The 26,404-nt window shown below is 40.1% G+C and overlaps 1 protein-coding gene across 1 annotated transcript in view; it reads left to right on the top strand.

Annotated features, from left to right (window-relative positions):
- Positions 1 to 24,200, top strand: part of DYNC1H1 (dynein cytoplasmic 1 heavy chain 1) — a 45,081-nt gene extending 20,881 nt beyond the window's left edge. The window contains exons 33-78 of the mRNA XM_027730842.2: positions 79 to 317; positions 428 to 584; positions 990 to 1,217; positions 1,451 to 1,681; positions 1,793 to 1,933; positions 2,194 to 2,427; positions 3,011 to 3,217; positions 3,314 to 3,435; positions 3,796 to 3,961; positions 4,200 to 4,363; positions 4,596 to 4,725; positions 5,497 to 5,630; positions 5,874 to 5,988; positions 6,111 to 6,272; positions 6,349 to 6,563; positions 6,650 to 6,854; positions 6,988 to 7,161; positions 7,262 to 7,381; positions 7,509 to 7,629; positions 8,185 to 8,380; positions 9,045 to 9,162; positions 10,302 to 10,517; positions 11,073 to 11,285; positions 11,480 to 11,607; positions 12,020 to 12,173; positions 12,949 to 13,095; positions 13,176 to 13,326; positions 13,519 to 13,772; positions 13,943 to 14,077; positions 14,173 to 14,267; positions 14,360 to 14,534; positions 15,902 to 15,977; positions 17,156 to 17,316; positions 17,591 to 17,702; positions 17,785 to 17,845; positions 18,201 to 18,324; positions 18,659 to 18,772; positions 19,062 to 19,232; positions 19,418 to 19,635; positions 19,816 to 19,919; positions 20,322 to 20,533; positions 21,356 to 21,509; positions 22,300 to 22,442; positions 22,805 to 22,973; positions 23,335 to 23,462; positions 23,814 to 24,200. Of these exons, the coding sequence (XP_027586643.1) occupies positions 79 to 317; positions 428 to 584; positions 990 to 1,217; positions 1,451 to 1,681; positions 1,793 to 1,933; positions 2,194 to 2,427; positions 3,011 to 3,217; positions 3,314 to 3,435; positions 3,796 to 3,961; positions 4,200 to 4,363; positions 4,596 to 4,725; positions 5,497 to 5,630; positions 5,874 to 5,988; positions 6,111 to 6,272; positions 6,349 to 6,563; positions 6,650 to 6,854; positions 6,988 to 7,161; positions 7,262 to 7,381; positions 7,509 to 7,629; positions 8,185 to 8,380; positions 9,045 to 9,162; positions 10,302 to 10,517; positions 11,073 to 11,285; positions 11,480 to 11,607; positions 12,020 to 12,173; positions 12,949 to 13,095; positions 13,176 to 13,326; positions 13,519 to 13,772; positions 13,943 to 14,077; positions 14,173 to 14,267; positions 14,360 to 14,534; positions 15,902 to 15,977; positions 17,156 to 17,316; positions 17,591 to 17,702; positions 17,785 to 17,845; positions 18,201 to 18,324; positions 18,659 to 18,772; positions 19,062 to 19,232; positions 19,418 to 19,635; positions 19,816 to 19,919; positions 20,322 to 20,533; positions 21,356 to 21,509; positions 22,300 to 22,442; positions 22,805 to 22,973; positions 23,335 to 23,462; positions 23,814 to 23,942 (7,323 nt within the window). The 3' untranslated portion in view covers positions 23,943 to 24,200. The remainder of the gene's footprint in view (positions 1 to 78; positions 318 to 427; positions 585 to 989; positions 1,218 to 1,450; positions 1,682 to 1,792; positions 1,934 to 2,193; positions 2,428 to 3,010; positions 3,218 to 3,313; positions 3,436 to 3,795; positions 3,962 to 4,199; positions 4,364 to 4,595; positions 4,726 to 5,496; positions 5,631 to 5,873; positions 5,989 to 6,110; positions 6,273 to 6,348; positions 6,564 to 6,649; positions 6,855 to 6,987; positions 7,162 to 7,261; positions 7,382 to 7,508; positions 7,630 to 8,184; positions 8,381 to 9,044; positions 9,163 to 10,301; positions 10,518 to 11,072; positions 11,286 to 11,479; positions 11,608 to 12,019; positions 12,174 to 12,948; positions 13,096 to 13,175; positions 13,327 to 13,518; positions 13,773 to 13,942; positions 14,078 to 14,172; positions 14,268 to 14,359; positions 14,535 to 15,901; positions 15,978 to 17,155; positions 17,317 to 17,590; positions 17,703 to 17,784; positions 17,846 to 18,200; positions 18,325 to 18,658; positions 18,773 to 19,061; positions 19,233 to 19,417; positions 19,636 to 19,815; positions 19,920 to 20,321; positions 20,534 to 21,355; positions 21,510 to 22,299; positions 22,443 to 22,804; positions 22,974 to 23,334; positions 23,463 to 23,813) is intronic.
- Positions 24,201 to 26,404: the final 2,204 nt, after the last annotated feature.

Here is a 26,404-nt window from a genome sequence, read left to right as displayed (position 1 = left end):
TAAGCGAGCAATACACAGAAGGCTTATATTGGCTACTAAAGTTAAGACTTCATTGGTACCTCATTTTTTCTGTCACAGGTTCTTCAGCTGTATCAGATTACACAGATAAATCATGGGTTGATGATGGTTGGTCCCTCTGGAAGTGGAAAGAGCATGGCTTGGAGAGTACTTCTGAAGGCCCTTGAACGGCTGGAGGGTGTGGAAGGTGTTGCTCACATTATAGATCCAAAAGCAATCAGCAAAGATCACCTCTATGGTACTTTGGATCCAAACACCAGAGAATGGACAGATGGCTTGTTTACACATGTCCTGAGAAAGTGAGTCTGTAATAGCATAAATGCAAACTGGCCAGTACATTAGTGCCAAGGATAATTTGGCCTTACTGAGTCGTAGTTCTCTGCTGCAATAAATATTTCCTTTAATACAGGATCATAGACAATGTGAGAGGTGAACTACAAAAACGTCAGTGGATCATCTTCGATGGTGATGTAGACCCTGAGTGGGTTGAAAACTTGAACTCTGTTTTGGATGACAACAAACTTCTGACTCTGCCAAATGGCGAACGTCTCAGCCTCCCACCAAATGTAATGTAACTTTGTTTACACCATGTTTATGTGCTGGCCACAAGCTTGTTGCTTTAGTTTCTTATGTACTAGTGCTGTCCCTCTTTCTCATCACAAATAGAGTAATACTGAGCTCGGGTTGTGTTTTGCTGGAGTTAGGAGTTTTTTTGGAAACAAGCATTTCACTTTATGCTTACTCTGACCCTGTAAGACAAACTTTGTGGGTTATATAAGTCTGTGGTAACACTCAATAATGATGAACTTAGCATAGTGTAACAGAATGCTGCTGTTGATTATTCAGAGTCTAAATGCAAATCAGCTTATTTTGAAAGATCTCTGTTTTTTGAGGGAGAGGGTTTTTGGTTTGTTCTGCTGTTGGTTGGTTGATTTTACTTCAAACCCTTGTTTTAAATTTCTGTTTTTCAGGTGCGTATCATGTTTGAGGTACAGGATCTGAAATATGCCACTTTGGCTACTGTGTCAAGGTGTGGTATGGTCTGGTTCAGTGAGGATGTTCTCAGTACAGACATGATATTCAACAACTTCCTGGCCAGACTAAGAAGCATTCCTCTAGATGAAGGTGAAGAGGAAGCGCAGCGAAGGCGAAAGGGCAAAGAAGATGAAGGAGAAGAAGCAGCATCCCCAATGTTGCAGGTATGACTTAGGTTACATTTGGGATACAGTAGTAAAAACGTTTGTATTACAGGTAGTACAGTGTACTTAGAATTTAGGACAGCCTATCACAGAAAAGCTGATTTCCTCCTCATTTTTTTTTTTTAAGAATATTAAAATATGAAGCACTTCAAACCTTAAACAAAATCATTTCCTGCTGCCTGGTAATCAAATGAGAAGCAAATTCCTTGAGCAGTGTTTGTCTCCCCCAACAGATTCAGAGAGATGCTGCAACAATAATGCAGCCGTATTTCACATCTAACGGCCTGGTAACCAAAGCACTGGAACACGCTTTCAAGTTGGAGCACATCATGGATCTCACCCGCCTGCGCTGCCTGGGGTCTCTGTTCTCCATGTTGCACCAAGCGTGCCGCAACGTCGCCCAGTACAATGCCAACCACCCGGACTTCCCAATGCAGATAGATCAGCTGGAGCGCTACATCCAGGTAAATACAATCTGATGTTCAGTGGCTGCTGTGTTTGGCTAGATTTGAGTTATTCATGAAGTTTTGTTCCATTACTCTAAAACCAATAGTTGCTTTTGCTGCTTCTTATAGAGGTACCTGGTCTATGCGATACTCTGGTCTCTTTCTGGAGACAGCCGTTTGAAAATGAGAGCAGAGCTGGGAGAATACATCAGGAGAATCACCACTGTGCCACTGCCAACTGCACCCAACATACCCATAATTGACTATGAGGTAAGCCTTTCTTGTGGTAGAAGTGTTATTCTTTCATGTTCTTATAAGCTTCCTTTAGATTTTGGAGATGAAACTGGAAAATAATCCGCTAGACTGTCTTAAACTTTACAGTTTCACAGTTCAGCAAACAAGCTGCTTGTTTAAATAAACACATAAAATTGGATGCCACAGACCATCCTGTCATTTAGAAAAAAGTGTTTTGACTAAGGTTGAGCTAGATTCCTACTGTAAATTGTCTAATCACGTTTTTGTGCTCCTAGGTGTCCATTACAGGTGAATGGGTGCCATGGCAGTCCAAGGTTCCTCAGATTGAAGTTGAAACACACAAGGTTGCAGCTCCTGATGTTGTAGTACCAACCCTAGATACAGTTCGCCATGAAGCGTTGCTGTATACTTGGCTGGCAGAACACAAACCTCTGGTGCTCTGTGGCCCACCAGGTTCTGGGAAGACCATGACCCTCTTCAGTGCTCTGAGAGCTCTGCCTGACATGGAGGTACACAAGGGACTGTGTGTGTCTGTGTACGCGTGTGTGTGTGAATTACAGGGTAGTAACGAGTCTCTTAAAGATTCTTAAAGTTCTTAAAGATTAAAGCAGTCTTGGTTCAGCGTGGAAGTTGTTTGCTAGCCAGAATTCAGTGGTAGCTTCACCTCAGTCAGTTATGTGTATGCAATAGCAAAGAATAAAAATTGTGTTGAGAATATCAATTTCTCTTAACATAAGAACTACTTTCTTCCTTTACCTGTTCAGTAATACAGGAGGATTCCTACATTCAGTACTTAAAAACCTGTGGTAGTGTTTAGGAATAGCTCTCATCCTCCAGTGTATCAAGGTGGAGTAACAGTTACATGAGGTTGTGATGTTCGAAGTCCAGGACTGGACAGGAAGCAATACTGCATAATAAATGGAAAACCTGCAGTGGGAATAAGCAATATAGAGGCAATAACCTGTAATATTGACGGTATATGTACTTCCATTGTGGAAAGCCAAACATGCCTGTTTTCAGGACTTTTGATATGTTCTCTTTCAGGTCTTAGTGTATTTTAACTATTTTTTTTTTCACTGTTCTCTTTCTAAGGTGGTTGGACTCAACTTTTCTAGTGCTACCACTCCAGAACTGCTCTTGAAAACTTTTGATCACTACTGTGAGTACAGGCGTACCCCTAATGGAGTGGTGCTGGCTCCTGTGCAGTTAGGAAAGTGGCTGGTGCTGTTCTGTGATGAAATCAATTTGCCAGATATGGATAAATACGGCACACAGAGAGTCATATCCTTCATTAGACAGGTTTGTTTTTCTTTGTAATCAACTGTATCATACCAGTGACGTTTAGAGAACTACAATGTTCCACTGATTTGATTTGATTTTTGGGTTTTTTTCCAGATGGTGGAACATGGAGGATTCTATCGTACATCTGACCAGACATGGGTGAAACTGGAGAGAATTCAGTTTGTTGGTGCATGTAATCCACCTACTGATCCTGGAAGAAAGCCCCTCTCACATAGGTAATGTGTCTAGTAAACCCTATATAGCAACAGAATAGGGGTCAGAACTGAAGCATTGACTATGTAATCTGTTCTTAATACACTTGTTTAACAACAGCTGTGCTGAAATTGTGTTCCTTGCTTTTGCACTAGCTGCTAGTTGGTTCTTACCATGACAGCCAAACAGTGTTAGGCTGTTGAATCACCTGTCTGAACACTGTGGATACTTCAGAATGGAGTCATTAAGGAGCAATCAAACCAACTGCTGATTGCAGTTACTGCTGATGATTTTGAATCAAGCAGTTATTTAATTTTGGCAAAAGATAACGAAGAGAGTACAGACTGTCATTTTCTGTACTGTGTAATATGATAATTTTTCAGATTTCTACGACATGTTCCTGTGGTTTATGTGGACTATCCTGGACCAGCTTCACTTACTCAGATTTATGGAACATTCAATCGTGCAATGCTGAGGCTGATCCCATCACTTCGCACATATGCAGAACCTCTCACTGCTGCTATGGTAGAATTCTACACAATGTCTCAGGTAACTTGTTGAATACAACCCCAAACTCCAATTAGAAGTTCTCCTTTTATGCTGAATCTTTTAACATGCAGTGTTCGCCTTTCATATGGACAATATGTGTAAAAGAGCTCAACTAATTACTGGAGTTCTGCCAAAAACGATTGAATTACACTAGCAAAGTATTATCTTGCAATGCCAAGGCCTGTAAAGAATACGGTGCAACTTTGAGATAAAGTAACTAATAAAGTTTAATTTTTAGGAGAGATTCACTCAAGACACACAGCCACACTACATCTACTCACCTCGTGAAATGACTCGATGGGTGAGAGGTATATTCGAAGCATTAAGACCGCTAGAAACCTTACCAGTCGAAGGCCTGATCAGGATTTGGGCCCATGAAGCCTTACGACTCTTCCAAGACAGGTAAAATAAATGTGAGATGGGGAGGCAAAACCAAAAAAAGTTGAAAATTAATTTTCCCCACTCCTTGCCAACTTTCATTAGAAGATGAAAGTATTACCCTTCACTCTAGCTTGACTCTCCTGGGAGCAGTATCTGCAAAGTAAAAATATACTTTAATCATAGTGCTGACATGTGATGTGATTATATCCTCCCATTATAGAGGATTTGTACTCACTGACTTTTCTTTGTCTAGACTTGTTGAAGATGAGGAGAGGCGCTGGACTGATGAGAACATTGATATGGTTGCCCTGAAACACTTCCCCAACATTGACAAAGAAAAGGCTATGAGCAGACCTATCTTATACAGCAACTGGCTGTCAAAGGCAAGTGAAAATTTTTAAAAATTAAAACCCAAAATTAAAAAAGTTGGATGCAAGTGAGTGGTGCAGCTCTTATAATTAAATCATAATCAGTGACCATAATTTTGTTGAATTGATCTTCAGAAAATTTTTCCTATGATTACCTGAAGTGAACTCTACTACAAATTTAATAGCTGTTGTGCCAGGGATGCTATTCTAAGAGCTACCACAGTATGTGAAGGCAGTATTAAATAATATTTCTCAAGAATGGTCTAACAGTACCAGGTAGTTGCTGACAATTATTGCTTATGGAACCTCGTGGATAAAAAAGTGACCCTTAAGTAATACTGATATTACACATTTTATGGTGGACTGTTTCTCACAATCTGAAGTGTTCCAGCTGGGCAAGCTGTACGAATCCTGCTGGGTTGAGGCAAAAGTCCACCTAGCTTGCTACCCATCTCTGACCAATAGTAAGTGACTAGGAAAGGCTGTTTAATATAAATTGGGGAAGTGATGGAAGGGAGTAAGTCTGTAGTGGTACTTCCCAGTCTCTTTGGTAACTGGCAGCACAGGTTCAGCCTATGGTAGGTTCAGTAGATACAGTGTTTAAACCCCATGCAGCTACCTGTGGCACTCTAGGCTGTGGACATGTTCCTGTGTGAGTTAAAGGAGTACAGTATTATTAAGTTTTTGTAGCGGATTGCTGGTAGTAGTTCTGCTTTTTTGTACTCATTAATTTATCCCTAAGCAAATTCCCTTAAATTTCCATACTGTATTGACTGGTTCTTCTAGGATTATATTCCAGTGGATCAAGAAGAATTAAGAGACTATGTGAAAGCTAGGCTTAAAGTCTTTTATGAAGAAGAACTCGATGTACCACTTGTTCTGTTCAATGAAGTCTTGGATCACGTGTTAAGAATTGATCGGTAAGTTTAGATTTCCGTTGCTGCTTATGTAAGTAGTATTTAGAGTTTAAAACAGAGTAGCCTGAGTACAGAGTAAGAATGGAGCATGATCTCAGTGTTGTCTATAGAAAATAAACTGCCAGCCTCCAGACAGCAGGATCCTATTTGGAAAGGTGTGTCAGTTTTGGTAATAAGTTTAGGTGTTTTAGAAAAAGCTTTGGTAAGTTGCTAACACCAGTCACACTTGGTTATGTTGTTTTTCAGAATTTTCCGTCAGCCACAGGGCCACTTGCTGCTAATTGGAGTCAGTGGAGCAGGGAAAACAACCCTCTCAAGATTTGTTGCCTGGATGAACGGTTTAAGTGTCTACCAAATTAAGGTTGGTGTTCTAGTTTAACTTTTAAAAACCTGTTAGTCAAAACTCACCTGTAAATATTGACCTCCAAAAAGCCCATTAAAAGCTAGACCAAAATGTTAATGACCAATGCTTAATCTTACCAGGTCCACAGAAAATATACAGGCGAAGATTTTGATGAAGACCTTAGGACAGTATTGAGACGTTCTGGCTGTAAAAATGAAAAAATAGCTTTTATCATGGATGAGTCAAATGTATTGGATTCTGGATTCCTGGAAAGAATGAACACTCTCCTAGCCAACGGAGAGGTAAGAAGATTTTAAGTAAATATTTTAAGCACCTCTCTACGACCACAGACTACAGCAAAACTATCTTTTGAATTAGGTTCCTGGTCTCTTTGAAGGAGATGAATATGCCACCCTCATGACTCAGTGTAAAGAAGGAGCACAGAAAGAAGGTTTAATGTTAGATTCACATGAGGAACTCTACAAATGGTTCACCAGCCAAGTTATTCGCAATCTCCATGTTGTGTTCACTATGAATCCATCTTCTGAGGGCCTGAAGGACAGGGCAGCTACCTCTCCTGCGCTCTTCAACAGGTAACTGCTGCATACTCCAACATGTTGTACCAGTACTGCTGAAACAGTACTTTCGGGGAAGTCTTCACAAATGCTTTGTATTTCAGATGCGTCTTGAACTGGTTTGGAGACTGGTCAACTGAGGCACTGTACCAAGTTGGCAAAGAGTTCACAAGCAAAATGGATCTTGAGAAACCAAATTATATTGTGCCTGATTACATGCCAGTTGTGTATGATAAGCTGCCACAGCCACCATCACACAGGGAGGCCATTGTTAACAGTTGTGTGTTTGTTCACCAGACTCTTCATCAGGTATGCTATTATTATACTGCTTAACTTATCTCTAGGTCACAGCATCATGCATCAGTTTCCTAGAAAGTATGATCTTTGGCATTCATATAGATTTAAACCCAATGCATACTCTGCAACTTTTTGTTCCCTTAAGGCTAATGCTCGGCTGGCAAAACGAGGAGGCAGAACTATGGCAATCACACCACGCCACTATTTAGACTTCATCAACCATTATGCCAACTTGTTCAATGAGAAGCGAAGTGAACTGGAGGAACAGCAAATGCATTTGAATGTTGGTCTTAGAAAAATCAAGGAAACAGTTGATCAGGTACATATCTTTAAAACTTTGCCCTCTATAAGACTGGAGTGATAAAATAGATCTCAATGCTTGATGTGAATGCTCTCTTCCACCTTACAATCCATCTCAGGTGGAAGAATTGCGGCGTGACCTAAGAATAAAGAGTCAGGAACTGGAAGTGAAAAATGCAGCAGCCAATGACAAGTTGAAAAAGATGGTAAAAGATCAACAGGAAGCTGAGAAGAAGAAGGTAAAAAGTTTCGTTAAATCTCTGTGCATAGCAACTATTTTATTTACAAAACAGAGCTTGCAGAGCAAGTACTGGAAGAAGTTCAACTTCTAAAAAGCAATATTTTGTCTGTGAAATTTTCTTCTAGGTTATGAGCCAAGAGATTCAGGAACAGCTGCACAAGCAGCAGGAGGTCATTGCAGACAAGCAGATGAGTGTGAAAGAGGATCTTGACAAGGTGGAACCTGCTGTCATTGAAGCTCAGAATGGTATGTTAGCACCTTGAGAGATCACACTATGGGCTTGGATCTAAAACTGGTCTATGGGAATGTGTTTTGTTGTAATCTGGCTTGGTCCTAACAAAAAAGTATGCTCTTAGCAAGGGGCTGAACAGTGTTGAAGAAATTCCTTCTTTTAAATTCACAGTCTTTGAGCTGTGATTTTTTTTGTGCTGTGTATGGTTCTGATCTGATACTTGATGTTTCTTTTATGGCTTGTGGCTTAGTTTCTGGCAGACCAGTTCTAGAAAGACCACTGATGCCTTGCTGCTGCACAGACGATATTCATTAAACTGGGTAGACAAATCACTGTTTTGAGTGAATGGTTTTTGGGCAGCAGAATAAGTTGCCTGTGACCATTTAGCAAGTTGACATTTATGGAAGCGTATCTTTTGATAGGAGTTTGGATGTTATCCAGTAATGTCTTTTTCTCGAATAACCTCATATTCTTTTTGAGACTCTTGAAGCATTTTTACAAATCCAGGGTACCCTTAACTGTTTGTTTTCTTCCCAATCAACATTCTTCATCTTTCTGGCACTGCTTAGCTGTGAAGTCGATCAAGAAGCAGCACCTGGTCGAGGTCCGTTCCATGGCCAATCCACCTGCAGCAGTGAAGTTAGCACTGGAGTCCATCTGCCTACTGTTAGGTGAAAGTACCACTGACTGGAAACAAATACGTTCCATCATCATGAGAGAGAACTTCATTCCAACCATTGTTAACTTCTCTGCTGAGGAAATCAGGTAAAGTGCAAGTGTGAGTTAGTTGTTTGAAGAAATTTTTTACAAAGGACAGAGGGTCTTAACTGGACTTTCCTCTGTGTAATTGCTTTGGTAGCACTTGAATTCTTTTGGCACCAGCATATTCCTGCATGTAGTGAACGTGCAGGCGGTACAGGAGACAGACTGCTGAAGCCAAGGTGTAACAGGCAAACTGGGACAAAAGAGCTGCTGTTGAGTAATTTCAAGGCATGGTTGCAAAGCAGTGTGTTGGTGTCCAAAGCCACATTGTCAGTTGAAAGTGGTTTTGCAGCAATAACAGATGAGGTTGCTGAGGGCTTCATCCAGCTAAGGAGGTCCGTTTCCTAGCTGGCTCTGAACATGAGCAGAATGTCAAACTAGACATCAGAATTCCCTTCCAACTCCAGATTTTTCTGAGTGGAGTTAAGCAATCCGTGAGTGACTAATCTTAAAAGTATTGCTTGCTAAGTGCCTTATATTATACATAAGCTGTAATTTCTGAAACAACATGCTGAACTAATTAAAACATTCCAGCTACCAGATAGCAAAACTCCCAGGAAATATTCATTGTCAGCTGTGGAAGGCAGGCCAGATAAAGGGATACTGAATGCCCCTGTGCTGACATACAGTGTATTCATGCTATCTGTAAAAAACTTTTCCCTTGCAGTGATGCCATCCGGGAGAGGATGAAGAAAAACTACCTGTCAAATCCAAGTTATAATTATGAAATTGTAAACAGAGCATCACTGGCTTGTGGACCTATGGTGAAATGGGCAATTGCACAGGTAAAGTCAGTTTGAGGAAGCAAAGGCAAGGTGAAAAGAGTGAGCCTGAAGGCATATAGCAATGTCTAAAGGCACTGAATTTACTTTTATTCAACCAAGTATTGCAAGCTATTTTGCTTCAAAGAAATGGGTAGATGGTTCAGATGAATGCTGATAGGATCTATAGTGCTGTGCCAGAGGACTGGCAGCTGTGATACAGCTTCTGCACTGAAAAACTTTAGGTTTACAGTGAACAGTAGTGGATGCTTTCTGTATCATTCTACAGGACAATACAGCTCCCCGCTGGAAAATGCAATGCAATCCTCTTAATAGAGACTGCATTTGTCTTGCCTCAAAGTGGGGCCTGCTCACAGGCAGCTCTGCCAAAATCTTTTAGGCAGACTTCTAAACATTTGACTAGTTTCCTAAAGGAATAGGTTTTGGCAAAGATGCCCCCATACTGAGATATCAAAGAATGGTTTTACTTGCCTGTTGGTGTTCCATACAGCAAAGCACTTGGCTCATTAAAACTGTGCCTGATTGGAATGGCATGATGTGGAGACACTGTATTTCGCTTGAATCTTGCCAATAGCCCCTGTCCTAATTCTCCTACAAGATCACACAGACATTGTGTGATACACCTCCCAGACAGTGAATATCCTGAGTTGGAAGGGACCCTCAGGGATCATTGAGTCCAACTCTTATGTGAATGGCCAGTGTGGGGATTGAACCCACAACCTTGGTGTTATTAACACCATACTCTAACCAACTTGTTCTGTGGCTTAGCTATACTCATTTCATTGCTAAGAAAGGCAGATTAGGACAGTACTGGCATGGACACCCAGTTGAGTATTTATGTAAAACAGTGCTGTGCACTTCTTTATGTGGTCTGAACCTTTTGGATGACTTTGTGTAAATCTACAGAGCAGGAGAAGGATCTTGCAAAAATCAATTACTTACGTGTCTGTGCTGGGTTTAAACTAGAGTCCTAGGGATTGATGCGTGATACTAAGTTTATTTTAAGTAGTTAATTCTTACAGGGGTCAGAAGTACATAAACTTGAAAAGATGCAGTTGATAGTATATACCTGAATTCTGTGGTTCTTGTTAGCACATGTCATTTTAGAAAGTGCAAAGGGTTTGTTTATTTATTGTTTGCAGCTGAACTATGCTGATATGTTGAAAAGAGTGGAACCTCTACGCAATGAACTGCAGAAGCTGGAGGATGATGCCAAAGACAACCAACAGAAAGCAAATGAAGTGGAGCAGATGATTCGTGATCTTGAAGCCAGTATTGCCCGTTACAAAGAAGAATATGCAGTACTGATTTCGGAGGCTCAAGCCATTAAGGCAGACTTGGCTGCTGTAGAAGCGAAAGTAAGACATTTATATATCAGTAATTTTTTATTTTTTAATCTCTGACAGCCTGAAATTTAACCGTTCTTCAAACTTTTAAGTGGACTTCAGTTGCTTCACCTGTGCAGTGCGTTTGAACTGTTTCATCTCTGGATGTCCTGAGGCTTCTTAAGCTACTGAAACCTGGCTGGAATTAGAAATATCAACACATGTTGCTACTTGGTTAACAAGACAGTTCAGATAAGGCTTAAAATACATAGAAAGCCTTTGGAAACAGGCATGCATGTAGTGGGATTGCAATGTCTTAACTGGACTTCTAGGGGAGTGAATTTCTCTATCTGCTTGATCTAGTCATTAGTATGTCACTACTATGCTAGTACTTAGCACTTCTAAGTTAATCAAGGCAACAGTTAAAATCAACATAATAAATTAACCCTGAAGTGATTCTGCACAAATTTAATCTCATTCTGGGCTTTTAAATTTAACTTGGGCCTTGAGCCAATATTTAGGTGTTCCAAGAGACTTATAATACGACAGTTCATCATCTAAAGAGTCTACTTCACCACTTATTTCTAGGTAAACCGAAGCACAGCTCTTCTGAAGAGTCTCTCTGCTGAACGTGAAAGATGGGAGAAGACAAGTGAAACTTTCAAAAACCAGATGTCCACTATTGCAGGAGACTGTTTACTTTCAGGAGCTTTTATTGCCTATGCTGGCTACTTTGATCAGCAGATGCGTCAGAATCTATTCACTACGTGGTCTCACCATTTGCAGCAGGCAAATATCCAGGTAAAGATGCAGTCATGATAAGTTAACCATAAATAGATTTACTGCAGCAGCTAAAGAAGCTTTAACATTGCTAGGTAAAGGATGGAGCTGTTGGAAAAGAACACTTTTTAGAGCTGTATTTACTTAAAATGTCTTCACCACCTAGTTGGAGAATGAATCTCTAGTTAAATATTAACTGTGTTTCCTTCTTGCAGTTCCGTACGGACATTGCAAGGACAGAGTACCTTTCCAACGCCGATGAGCGGCTTCGCTGGCAAGCAAGTTCTCTACCTGCAGATGACCTGTGCACTGAGAATGCCATCATGCTCAAGCGGTTTAATAGGTATTTCATTCTAAGATGTAGAATTCTTAAACAATATTCTCACAGCAGGCAGGGTTTGCACCTATTGCATCACCGTAAGTCTTTCACAGCACTGTTTACTCTCGTGGGAACCTCTAATGTTTGTAAAAGCTTCTCAACCATGTGTAAACGTAAAAACTCTCATTCACCTTTGCTTGCCTTATTTTAATAGCTAAGCATAACAAAAAAGTTGGCTTCAACTGCGGCTGTTTCGTTGCCCAAATAACAGACTTACCTTCCAAAACTCTGAAGTCATTGAACCTGTCCCAAATTATTCCTTCAATAAACAAGGTTTCAGAGTTGAGACTAATAATGTAGCATGAATTTATAAAATGCTTAGATATTGTCTGCAGTCAAAACCTGAATAATGAAAGTGTTTTTTTACTAACTTCAGGTATCCATTGATCATCGATCCCTCTGGGCAAGCTACAGAGTTTATCATGAATGAATATAAAGACCGTAAGATAACTCGTACTAGTTTCTTGGATGACGCTTTCAGGAAGAACTTGGAAAGTGCCTTGAGATTTGGTAACCCACTTCTAGTTCAGGTTAGTTACATGATCATGTAGAAACTATCTAAATTCTTGAATTCTGCCCTGTGTACTAGAAAAGTTTGCATTTGTTCTTTTAGTGACATTCAAGCAACTTTATTTTCAACTATAATTTGCCAAGTAAACTAGTGATAACGTGAGGTGTTAGTCCTGAGAAGAACATTGGGGAGCTAGAAAATCAAAAGAAGGCATTTCCTTTTCCACCATTTCAAGATCAAATGCTTTTATTTTGAAATGATCTTTCTTTACTTTCCAATCTGTAAAATGGCTTACAACCTTTGTTTTCGTGTGCTATCTCTAGTAATAGATAATAGCAAATAATATGGCTAGTTATCTAGAATTAAATTACTCTGAGTATGAGAGAGAAGTTTCAGCAACACAAAAAAACAGGTAACTGCAGGTATAGTTGACTTTTGCTTGAGATGGGTATTTTTTGTGCTTCTTAGTATGGAAATGGGAAAATGGGGTTAGCTCACAGATCAGTAACTGTTGCTTGTGTTGCTTAGGATAGGGCTTGTAATACATTAGAGCTAACACAATTACAGCCGTCAGTAATACTACCCTTCTGAGGTTGTGCATGGTAACTGCCTAAACTTTGTGCTTGTGTAGCTCAACTACAAATCTAAAGTGGAAATGCCTTCTGAATGTGATCTGTATTCCTAACCAACTGCCAATTGATTGGTTACCAGACCTTTAAGCCCTAGTTCGATTGGGAGTTTTTGCTTGAGACACTTGCAAGGAACACAATCTCTTAACACATTTCTGCTTTTAGGACGTGGAGAGCTACGATCCAGTTCTGAATCCTGTTCTGAACCGCGAAGTCCGAAGAACTGGAGGCAGAGTTCTCATTACTCTAGGAGACCAAGATATTGATTTGTCACCATCCTTCGTCATCTTCCTCTCCACCAGAGATCCAACAGTAAGTAAAACAAAAGCTGTCCTGTTTCGAGAAATGGTGTCTCAGAAAGCTGAGAAAGTTTTTTGTGTTTCCTGTTGCAGGTTGAATTCCCACCAGACCTCTGCTCTCGTGTTACATTTGTGAACTTCACAGTAACTCGCAGCAGCTTACAGAGCCAGTGTCTGAATGAAGTCCTGAAAGCTGAAAGACCAGATGTTGATGAAAAACGTTCTGACCTCCTCAAGCTTCAGGGTATGTTTACCAAAATGAACTCCTCCTGTTCTAAAAGAATACATTGGTTTTACTGTAGCTGTAGAAATACACAGTAAAATGTCTTCATGCTCTGGCTTCTCAAGATGTCCAAAGCCAAAGTACACACAATTCAAATAATTCTTAAAAACTAACATATCTATACAATGTGACCTATTTTTCCTTCTAATTAAGGTGAATTTCAGCTGCGCTTGCGTCAGTTGGAAAAATCCCTACTGCAGGCACTTAATGAAGTGAAGGGACGTATCCTGGATGATGACACCATCATTACTACTCTTGAGAACCTGAAGAAGGAAGCAGCAGAGGTTACCAGAAAAGTGGAAGAGACTGACATTGTCATGCAAGAAGTGGAGACAGTTTCTCAGCAGTACTTGCCTCTTTCTACGGCATGCAGCAGTATCTACTTTACTATGGAGTCACTGAAACAGGTAGGATGAGTTGCTTTTCCTACCAGAAGCTTCATGTATTTACTGTTCAAAGCTAAATAGGCACTACCTGATTCCAGCACGGCTGCTATATTGCAGTTTGTTTGGCATATGCCAATGACTATCAAACAGCAGGACTCAAGAGAGAAAAACTGAACCCTTTTGTCTTTCAGATACATTTCCTGTACCAATACTCCCTCCAGTTTTTCTTGGACATCTATCACAATGTCTTGTATGAGAACCCAAATCTGAAGGGAATTACAGACCATACTCATCGTCTCTCAATCATCACAAAGGATCTCTTCCAGGTTCAGTTTTTTAACTAATAAATGTAATTCTTCAATCAATTTTGAAGAGTCAAGAGTTCATGGCCTCTGTACTAACTTATCTGTTTTGTTGGTAGGTGGCATTCAATAGAGTGGCACGTGGCATGCTGCATCAGGATCATATAACATTTGCCATGTTGTTGGCCCGGATCAAACTGAAAGGCACCATTGGGTAAACATTTATATTCTCATTTCACTTTAGTTGACAGAAGGAGGGCTGTCTTGAAGGCATCTGGCTGAAGTCTTCTTTTCCCTTAACATTAGGGAGCCTACATATGATGCAGAATTCCAGCACTTCTTGAGAGGGAAGGAGATTGTACTAAACACTGCATCTCTCCCCAAAATCAATGGTTTGACTGTAGAGCAAACAGAAGCAATGATGAGGTTGAGCTGCCTTCCTGCATTTAAGGACCTTGTTTCGAAAGTTCAAGCGGATGAGGTAAGTGTTGGTTAGGGCTTGTTTCTGCACTGAACTATCTTGTCAGGCTTTTTAGGTGTCTGCCTGAAGAGCTTCGTGCTCTCAAGTAAACTCTCCTAGGATGGGAATGGGGCAGCCTTACAAATAACTAGTTGTAGTTGTGGAAATGAATATTCTTATTTCCTTAGCAATCTAGCTGTGAAACTTGTTGTAAATATCACTGTTCACATGGACTTGGAAGTGGCTTAACTGTTCATCTGGCTTTGTTGACCAGCTTTGGTTCCCATGGTAGCAGGAAGTGTGATACTGCATGTCTTTTCCTGAATCACTATTGTGTGATAATTGTGCCAGAGAGGGGAGCAGCCCCAGCCATACATAACTTCATTATGGTGGGCTTTTGGACATGAATTTGGATCGTGCTCAGCTGCTGAACACTTTGCTTATTCTCATGACTGATGTGTTGTAAAGAATACATCTTTGTTCTGACTGTGAAACTGTCAGGTTCCAAATTATGTCCATATCTTAAATAGTATCTGCTTGGTTTGTCTTGCCTACTTTTTATATTAGAAGTCAAATTTTCTTTACGATGTCTAATTTTTATCAAACTCTTCAGCCTGGGGTAAAATAACGTACAGCTTGGGCTTGGGCTTATTAGAGATCTGTAGAATTGTGGTGCTGGAGGCAATGCAGCAATAGGGCACATCAGGGAAACAATTTGGCACATCTAAAGAAAGTGTAATAGACAAAGCATAATTTGAGTTTTACATGTGGATTTTTGTTTTAAAAATCAATAGAACTTGGAGAAATTCATTGAAATGAGTCAAGAATTTATTAAATGTGCTGGTCAAATTGCAGTCTTGCTCAAGAAAACATTCAAACCATTTATATGTGAAACTCAAACCATCCGTATTTAGAAGCCTGGAAAAAGACCAAACTGTGTTGAGTGTTAGACAATATTTGAGCTAAGTTATATGATTGACTCAATTTCATTAATAGTGTTCCTGTTAAACAGCATTAGCCCTGTTTTATTTCTCAAGACTTACTCATAGATAGAACCTCAAATGCTTCTTCTGGTACTCAATATAAATTTTTATTATGATCTAAATTTTAGATGGATGATAAGATACAACCATTAATTGGGAAATTTTAAAGATCTGTTTGCAAATCCAAAGCTAGTGGAGTTTGGACAAGTTGAACCCGACCCTGGCAATCTTTCTTTCCTACTAACAGTTCATATGTAACTGAACACTTTTGCAGTACGTTAAATCCTAAATACTAAGGCTGACATTGAACATTTCTGTTGCACCATGAACAGGACCTGCACCTTGCAGCAGGTTTCTGATGCCTCGAAACTTCCCTTCAGGTTTTTTGCATTTTTTTCAATACAGCAATTCTGTATCTGGCTGGATAGCAGTTCCCCCGAGCAGACTGTACCATACCTTTGGACTGAAGAAAAACCTGCGAGTAAGTGAAGTTGCACTGTTGTCCACACCAGTCGTACTGTACTGATCTTAGTAGAGTTACTATGGTTTTAAAACCAATTGTAAAGTAGAACTTAAGTTTGGACCTTAATGGTTAGGGAAATCATAAAGTTGGGATTGTGTAAGAACCTGAAGTCTAGTGGGTTTGGGTTGTTTTGGGGTTTGGGTTTTTTTGGGAGGTTAATTTGTGTTTGGTTTTGTTGGGGTTTTTTAAACCATTTTGTAAGCTGTAGTTACTACACTTGGTTCCTGCACCTTAACCTGTGATCTGATCTTCCACTGAGGAAACATAATTCTACAATCTCATTAGATTATGTAATAGTTTGGATTAACCTTAGTCATCGCAAAGCTGGAGGCAGCTCAGGACTCTAAAAAGCTCCAGGACCAAGTTTTTCTGAGGACAGGGCTGGTCTACTAGAATGTTTCCTCCTGCAGTTGTATCTTAAACCTGAAGTCTTAGCTCTTGCTACATTAGTTGTTGGTGGTAATTTGTTAAGAATTAGAACTTGAGGGTAACTGTTTCCCTTCAGTTCGTCCCCAGACTGAAAGGTAACTTTAGGAAGTGTTTGCTGTCTGTATCATTTTGGGCTCATTCCTGTAGGCAGCTTTCTAAATTAAGGATCTAAGCTTGTATTTACTAGCTACTGTGCAGCTGCTAGACCATTAACTGAAGCAACTCTAGGTTATCTACCCTATGCATGCTAGACAAGTGCATAGTACTATATAAGTCTGGCTCAACAGCAGATTATTGTATGAGTGAGAAGGTGTGAAGAGATCTCTTGTCCTTAGAAATTAAAATCACTCATGGCAATACTTCTAGCCTGTAGATTTTGTAAACCAGTAGCATTTCAGTAGAATCCAAATGCATCTTGTCCAAGTGGGCTTGTGGAGGGCTCAGAACATGAGCAGTTGAGCAGGCAGTTAAAGTGTTGCAGAAGACAAACCAGCTGAAGCTGGTGAGTTTCTTTTGACTGTGAAGTTGAAGATGGAATGTAGGCATTCTGTTAAAAAGTTGCAACAGATCTTTCACATGGATAATTAACTTTCTAAATATGTAGTCTTGAGAACAAAATGGAGAAAAATGGAATGGAGAATTAAAGAGAGGAGGGTGGTGAGAATGGTTTTCTTACCTGTCCATCTATTGCTGTCTCCTCTTTCCAGCTCCTATTGGACAGGCCATTCATCGCTTGCTTCTGATCCAGGCCTTCCGTCCAGATCGTTTGCTGGCCATGGCACATACTTTTGTTTCAACAAATCTTGGAGAGTCTTTCATGTCCATTATGGAGCAGCCTTTAGATCTGACACAAATCGTAGATACAGAGGTAACCTCCTTGTTTTTGAAAGGCTAAAATCCCTAGGCAGTGCTTAGTGCCACCTTGCATGAGTTACATAGTGAGTAAATCTGTCCAACCAAACATTTATTTACTTACCCTTCTCCCCATGGTATGAGGAGTGGATTGTTTTTCTATTTGTTAATATAAAACTAAGAGTGACATAATATCTTTAGCTGGGCAGAGGGAAGAAACACTGAGCTTACTGCATTCCCTTATTTATCCAATGACTGATCCGTATCTTTTTAAATTTCCTGGACCACAGGTGAAACCAAATACCCCTGTGCTGATGTGTTCAGTGCCTGGTTACGATGCCAGTGGTCATGTTGAAGACCTTGCAGCTGAGCAGAACACACAGATAACTTCAATTGCTATTGGTAAGAACATACCTTATTTCATCATCTAAGTGTAAATGAAATTGTTAGCAGTAAGAGCTTTAGCAACCCTTCTGTCTTTTAGGTTCTGCTGAAGGATTTAACCAGGCAGATAAAGCAATAAACACAGCAGTGAAATCTGGAAGGTAAGTTCTGTACTGCCTAGTAGAAAGGTAAACGGGGGAAGTAATCTACTGGCTCTAAATAGATAAAACCCTGAGTAAAAATAATGAGACCATCTTTTGAACTGAAACTTGTAATAACAAGCGCAGCTGTTCACAACTTCTGTTTAAATATTTTCAAGAGAAGTAAGTTGTATCTGCAAAACAAGAAAGTTAACCTATTTACAGTACATACTAACTGATTCTATGTAGAAAACAGGTTTAAAAGAGGTAGGAAAATCTATAGCATTGATATCTCGTTCTGTTACTTGTAATGATTACAGCAAGGATCTATAAGCTGTACACTGAAAAGCACTTTTCCTGTTTCAAAAATTCACAGATGGGTAATGCTGAAGAATGTTCACCTGGCTCCTGGCTGGCTCATGCAACTAGAAAAGAAGCTACATTCCCTACAACCCCATGCTTGCTTCAGACTCTTCCTTACCATGGAGATTAATCCAAAGGTAACACTGATTTAAAATTTGATTCTCTGGGGGAGTAACCAGCTTTCAGAGCCAAGAGTGCTACCCAGGGAGGGTTTTTTCATTACTGCCTTTTTGCAGTAAGGAAAAGGAAAATACATGCCTGTCAGGGGAGTTACTAGCCTTGGTTTTTGATAACTTAATTGTAGCTGAAAACGTCATACCCTCCCTTTTGCTGCTTCCTCTACCCCTCCCAAAAGAAAGGCAAGAATTTGTGTGCTCACAACAAGGTTTTGAAGTTAATGCAGACTATGGTGTTAGATTTAATTTAGTGAAGGCTAAAACAGGTGGATTTGAGCTTATTGATCTTTTCTAGGTACCAGTGAATTTGTTACGTGCTGGACGAATCTTCGTGTTTGAACCTCCTCCCGGTGTGAAGGCAAACATGCTGAGGACCTTCAGCAGCATTCCAGTTTCTAGGATGTGCAAGGTAAGGTTGCAGTTTGTGTCGATGAAACTGAGAGGAAGAATGTGTTCAGTAAAATATGACCTTAGATGATAAAACCTCAGCTTCTCAGATGTACCTAGGATGATGTTCTCTCCTCACAGAAGTAAACTAGTAGTTACTTCTTCTGTTGGTAGAATGTATAAGGTTTTGGTAGCAATCTAGCATTAAATCTGATACTTTCTAGCCTTTTAAGCAGACTTTGATTTTTACCAGTTCACTTGAGTAACAGTTGTTTGGTTTTGTTTGGGTTTTTTTTCTCTCCGCTTCCTAGTCTCCAAATGAGCGTGCTCGTTTGTATTTCCTCCTGGCCTGGTTCCATGCCATTATCCAAGAGCGCCTGCGCTATGCTCCCTTGGGTTGGTCCAAGAAGTATGAGTTTGGAGAGTCTGACCTGAGATCTGCCTGTGACACAGTGGATACATGGTTAGATGATACAGCAAAGGCAAGTAGTGTTGTGTCCTTGGGTACAGGTAAAAAATTAGATTTTCAGAGAAACAGTCTGTTCTGGAAACATTTAGGAAGTTGAATGAGTAGGCACAAATAATCAGATGGCAGTTTAATTTAGGTTTTGAATTCAATTCCTTAGTAAGAGGACATGTCAAAACTGTTGTTTGCTGCTAATTATAGGGTCGCCAAAACATTTCACCTGATAAAATCCCCTGGTCTGCACTGAAGACACTGATGGCACAGTCTATCTATGGAGGTCGTATTGATAATGAATTTGATCAACGTTTGTTGAACACTTTCTTGGAACGTCTGTTCACTACTCTGAGTTTTGATAGTGAATTCAAACTGGCCTGCAAAGTTGATGGACACAAAGATATTCAGATGCCAGATGGAATCAGGTATCAATTTTTCCTTATCCTGATCTCTCTGTACAACTTTTCTTTTTTACGTTAAAAACTTGCACACAAAGAAAAGCAAAAAACCAAACACCTTACTATATTTCCGTGCTGTGTAAACATCTGTCTCAGGCAACTAATTAAGGAAACTTTCTAATGAATATTAAAACTCTTGACTTGCAGGCGTGAGGAGTTTGTCCAGTGGGTTGAGATGCTGCCAGATACACAAACGCCATCGTGGCTGGGCCTGCCAAATAATGCAGAGAAAGTTCTTCTTACCACACAAGGTAAAAAACAGAACTTTAATGATATCTTTCACAGATTACCAGGCCACCATTGTAACTAAAAAGCAGAAGAGAAATACAAATTTTGCTAAAGAGTCAATAGCTTTCCCCTCGTCCCTCAACATAATTGGTTTAACCTTCTGCGAGGTAAGACACTTGAGTAGTCCAAAAACTGACCAGAAGCTTGTGAACCAAAAAACCAGTTACATTTAGCCTTCCAGATGGCAAGCTCCCATCTTAATTCTGGGAAGTTTTGTTGTCAGCTCTGGAGCCACCTACAGCTGGGCAGTTCTGAATCTTAGGTCTAGACTAGGGATGAGGAAAAGTCCTGGTTCTTGCTTGTAGTAGGATGTTTTCATGTTGATTCCACTGCTTCTCTGACTAACAGCATATTTCCTATTTTAGGCATAGATATGATCAGCAAAATGCTGAAAATGCAGATGCTAGAGGATGAGGATGATCTAGCTTATGCAGAAACAGAGAAGAAGACAAGAACTGATTCTACGTCAGATGGGCGCCCAGCCTGGATGAGAACGCTGCATACCACAGCCTCTAACTGGCTTCACCTTATCCCACAAACTCTAAACCATCTGAAGAGGACTGTGGAAAACATTAAAGTAAGAACTAAATTTTATCTAATGTGGGCATAGGTAAAGCACAGGTTCAGGTGCATGGTGAAATGCAAGTACCAATTAAACTGTTCAGGGATCAATGGATTGATTCCAAGTGCCATACCTGTGTAATGCTCCCCTGGCTTCCTTGATATGCTCCTAAAAGCTCGTTTATGTCTTTTGGGTATTATTTGAAGAAATGCAATGGCAAACTGTCTAGTAAGGGTACCAATTCTGAAGCTTCTGTGTGATCAGGTAGCAAGAAACAAGTGCTTGTGACACACTGACTGCTGCTTGTGATAGTGTCTTTACAGCCAGTGCACATTAATGGCTGCTAAAATGTGGTGATGGTCAGTGAGGGGAGATGGGGCAGCAGCTTCTGCTAACTCATAACAGAAGTTGCATGGGCTGGAAACTTTTGAGATCTGTATAGTGGTATCCTAAACTCTAGCTTAGGAATAAGCTCCCTAGTTAAATGTGCCCATGATTGTCTAACTGCTTCCAAGGACTTACTCTGGGATAGTAGGCAAGAACCTTTTGTTGCTGATTAAAAAGAAGCCATAGTTGATTGGAAGGAGCTGCAGCAGGCAATCTGCATTCATTGTTCAACTATGAATTCTTTCTCGCTTCTCCGAGGGAGAGGAGATTGTTGGGTGTGAAACAGTTTCTGCACTTACTTTCTGCACCACACACTGCATCTTCCATGTTCAATGCTCGTAGTCACCGTGTCACTGCTCAGTCCACCCGGGATTTGGAGGTTGCTTTTTGTAGCAGTTTTCCAGCAAGAACTTTGGTCTGCAACTTAACTTTCAATGTTTTGACCATCAGGATCCTTTGTTCCGATTCTTTGAGAGAGAGGTGAAAATGGGAGCTAAGCTGCTCCAGGATGTTCGTCAGGACCTTGCAGATGTGGTACAAGTGTGTGAAGGAAAAAAGAAACAAACCAACTACTTGCGCACACTTATAAATGAACTGGTGAAAGGTATGGTCCTTCACATCAGCACCTCCCAGGGCTCTCTTTGCCTCTTGCACTCCATAAGAGGCTTTTGTGGTCAGCAGCTTATAAAAAAACAAAAAATGGCAGAAATATCTGGACAGGCTTTATAGTTTGACACAAGCAGTACTTTTGTGTCAAGCATAAAATTCCAATTGTTTTGGTTTGAAATTTCAAGTTGAGGTGTCTAATATTAGTCTTTTTTTGTATGGTTTATATTAGTAGCTTAATTTCTAAGCTGAAGTCTTCATAAATTCTCTCAATGTCTGAATTGTGACAGAAGAAAGTTACTCATACCACATAGTGAGTAATATTGCTCCTAGAAAATATTCAAGTTCTCTGAATTTCTGTTTCAAGGTTTTATGTAAATGTGGAATTTTCACAGACATCCTGCTTGTAATAATGCGTGAAGATTTGCTGTCTGCTTTGTACAAAAGCATTTCCTAAAACACAGATATTTGACCTCTTCAGTTTTTTCTAAAGAACTGAAATCTTCATGCAGACTTGGAGATCAGCTATGTCCTGCTGTGTGTTACTGCAGCTACTGCTCTTGAAGGGTGTCTGAAGCTGGATGGCATTTTAAATACAGAGTACACCTGGATGCCATTTGCTTTGTAATCTTTGAAAGTGCTTTCACTTACTGAGGGGCCTTTTAAAGTAGAGATTGATATTCCTGTCCAAATCGGATTGATTATTGGGAGAAAACATGAAGTGTCAACGTAGTGTATAATTTCAACCTGCATACGAACAAAACTTAATTCTTATCACATTTTTGTAGGTATTTTGCCTCGTAGCTGGTCTCATTACACAGTGCCAGCTGGTATGACTGTTATCCAGTGGGTGTCCGACTTCAGTGAGCGCATTAAACAGCTGCAGAACATTTCCCAGGCAGCTGCATCTGGTGGAGCAAAAGAACTGAAGGTACCTTGTGCTGACTTCTAGGGGTTGGTGGTGGAGCTGGGTAACTCCTTCATGGAGTCTTTACATCAAGACTTCTAAATAGTTCCTCAGACGGTGACTTTGAGTCAATATTCTGTGAAATGTGCCTGTAAATACTGTTGAGTCTCTCCTGGTCTCAGCGTGGTGAGGCTTAGCAGGCTAACTGAGCCTTAGTATTGTAGAAAACAAAGCCTTAGAGCAAAAGGCATCTCAACAGTTACTCAGTGTTCCAGTAGCAGCAGGAACATTTTAATGTAAATAGATTGCTGAAGTAGTATTTATTAGTCATTAATTAATACTGCAGCTGAAATATTTTTTCTCCAATTTCCGCCCCCCCTAAACAGAACATCCACGTGTGCCTTGGTGGCCTGTTTGTACCAGAGGCATATATTACTGCTACAAGACAATATGTTGCCCAAGCAAACAGTTGGTCCCTTGAAGAACTCTGTCTTGAGGTCAATGTTACGACTACCCAGAACGCAGTCCTGGATGCCTGCAGCTTTGGAGTCACAGGTAAACTCATCAGAAAGAAGGGGACCTTGACCTAAAATGTTTTCAGAAACTTCTGGTATTAAATGGGATATGTCAAATGAAAAAGATCCTATCACTGCAAATGTTAATACACACTTTCTGAAGTTGTTTAAAGATTAGTTTGATATTGGTTATTAGGGAAGTACTTACAGTGCTAATAAATCTCCAGGCTCAGGTCAGTATATATTTAAGTGGTATCGCATAGTATATCACCTACAACCTCTTCATTTTGCAGGACAAAATACTTCTCATATAGTGGACTTAGCCCTTAAATGATACACAAGGAGGTGGTCTTTGGATGTATGAAAGCTCTTAGAACTCTAAACTGTATTTCAATTTACAGGCCTGAAGCTTCAGGGAGCCACATGCAGCAACAACAAGCTGTCACTTTCAAATGCTATTTCAACTGTACTGCCCATTACACAGCTTCGCTGGATCAAGCAGACAAATGCTGATAAAAAGGCAAATGTTGTAAGTATTGTTAAAAATATTTAGATATACTTAGCAGTTTTTTTCCTGAAGCTTTATAAATACTTGTACTAGGCTAGCAGCAAACAGACCTAGTGTTGACTAGGTCTTTCTTTTGTATCTATTGATAAGGAGGAGAGGCATCCAAAAACTAACACTATTCACATCAAAACGTGAATTTATACCTATAAAAGCATCATGAGTTTATTAGGTCTTGGGTTTTTCCCTCATATTTTGAGTACTGAGTTATCTGAGCATGAATTCCCATCTTGTAAGTACCTTATAGTGTTATAGAAACATCTTGCACACTTCAGCTGTCTTACACAACTCTTCTATGTTCATGTTTTTCCCCAGGTTACTTTACCAGTTTATCTGAACTTCACTCGTGCTGATCTGATTTTCACTGTTGACTTTGAAATAGCCACCAAGGAAGATCCACGCAGCTTCTATGAACGTGGTGTTGCAGTTCTCTGCACTGAGTGAACAAACTTGGTTTAACTGATTAATGCTGTAGTAATTGTCAGTCTTCTATATAGTGTTCACCTGTACTTTTGTAACCTGGGTAGATTGTCAGATGGATTTATATCAAGTTGGCTAGAAAGAAAGGGGGCGATGCGTTGGAAAGCAGATAGGCTAGAGAGATTTCTTTGAAGGAAAATTGGATGAGATTTTTAGATGGTTATTGGTATATGTGCAATTTGATGGATTGTGTTATACTAAATAAAATATATAGCAAAACTCTTTGGTTCTGGAACTATATTCTTACAGTGATGGTTTTGGTCAGGAGAATCTGTACCTATTATTTTTTCAGAGACTAACAAGTTCCTGTTCAAGCTAACCTCCAGAACCCTTGGAACGTAAGTCTTTAGTGCAGCAAGACACAAAGTATGACATTATCTGCTGTGATAATTCATGCCATTGCATTAATTACTTACTTCAAGCAAGAGCCAGTTCATTGTAACGTGCCAAGATGACCAAGAAGCTGAAGCATCCTAAACAAAACTTTCTTGTCCTGTTGACCACAGAGCTTCCTCTTTCTAAAGCTGCTTTTATGGTCAAATAAGCCCCCAGATTCATGTCTCATTAAGCCCAGGAGGATGATATTAAATGCTTACACAAGGAGTTACAGTATTATTTCAGACTCTCACATGTGACCAAACTGTTACTAAAGTAGGAGACCTGAGAGTTCCTGCTAATTGCTTGGGTTGATGTAATGGTTTGGGCATTCACTTACTTTTTCTGATCCTAAATTCATTGGCTAAGCATTTCTGTCCTTCTGACCATCCTCTCAGAACAACTGTCCCCACTGACAGTGACTGATCAAGTGTGCAAAGACGCATGTGAAGAATGCAGGTGCACAGCTTTCCAGTCTCAAAACAGGGGAGCCCCTTCCTTCAGTAATTTCTCCAATACAAGCAGTGACTTTCTGAACCTGCATCAACTCTAATGTTTTTTCTGTGATAAGTGATTCTACAGCACAGGCCTGTACTGGGAGCAAAAATTATCTCTGCCTGCCTCATGTACTTGTTTTGGTCAATACCTGCTAGTTACTTAAACAGAGTTCTGCTGTCTGCCTGCTCCCCACTGTTTTGCATAGTTAATCACCATAGCTTGAACTGTCCTGACTGGTTTTGTTACCTTATAAAGAATGAATCCCAAACCAGTGCACCATGTAATCTTTGTCTGTGCCTATAGTTGTGAGGAAGAGAGATGGGAACTGCATCCATCATCATCCAACACAACTTTTAACCATAATGTCCTTGTTTTTTTAAACCTCTATGAGATGCTTTCCTTTACAGCAGCAGAATAATTTCAAATACATTGTACAGGAAGGAAGCAGACCTCCTCCTGCTGGCTGTGTGCTCTGGACACCAGTTGCTGTATGAAGTGTTTGCTTAAACCTTTATAAGGTCTGGTTGTTGGCAGCTCAGCTGAATGTGCCTCTTTCTATGGATTCTCATACTGAATAAGCAGATTACAAATATACTGTCCCATGTGGCTTATCCTTCAAATTGCTTCCCTCCTGATCCTGTATTATTTTTTCCTAGTGGGTTATTTATTTCAGCATGCTGTATGAAACAACTGGTTTAAATGAAATCCTCTCCAGATGAGTTTAAGGTTCTTGGCTGCAGTTTGAAAGTCAGTTCAGTTTTATTTAGCCTGAGAGGAAGGGGCTGGCAGCTGGTGGGGCTAATAGCTAGAACTTAAAATGACACAACAACCCAGACACAAGACTGAAGGGTATATATCACAAGGTCATATTTTTCAAGCTTTTCAAAAGTCCTTATTCCAAAGAGAACTAGAGCCTAGTTGCAGTACACACAGATCTACAGTGCAATGGGTTGTTTGGTTTTGGTTCAATTAACTTCATGGTTTTCACTGCACCAATCTTTGCCTCTAGGACAAGTCAAGGGGGAACCACAGTAGCTTGTCTTGGGGCAAAAGCCTCTGCATCTTACTGTTCAACCACTTTATTTCCAAACTCATTAAAAACCATTTCCAGCTGGGGGATAGGGATGAAAAAAAAGTTGCTTTAATATAATAAATATGTAGCAAATATGCAGCTGTTACTGGAAGGGTGCAAGACTAGAACTGAAATAATATTTTGAATGGCTTTCTGTCTTATGAAAGAAACTGCAAATTAAAAATCTCTGCCAGTTGCACAGAACAAATGCTTTCACAAGTAATTGGTATTAACATATATCATTACACTGTCATAGCTGTTAATTCCCCTTCCACATAAATGGACTACCCAGACTCTAAAGGTGATAAAAGAAATTACAGTACAAGAGAGAGAGGTCAGAGATACAGTTTTTGCTGCCTAACCAGCCTCCCACCTGCGAGCACCGCTTCTCAGCTCCTGAGTGATTATTCTCACTAAGAAAGAAGCTCTCACCTAATTCAGCTACTTCACATCATAAATGCTGACCTGGTAGGTGTATGAA

Source organism: Pipra filicauda, unplaced genomic scaffold (assembly GCF_003945595.2).
Source record: "Pipra filicauda isolate LSUMZ 115617 unplaced genomic scaffold, ASM394559v2 scaffold212_size3012638_pilon, whole genome shotgun sequence".
In the NCBI taxonomy this organism is placed as follows: Eukaryota; Metazoa; Chordata; class Aves; order Passeriformes; family Pipridae; genus Pipra; species Pipra filicauda.
The sequence above is the reverse complement of the archived record's forward strand: the minus strand, read 5'-3'. Positions and strand labels throughout refer to the sequence as shown.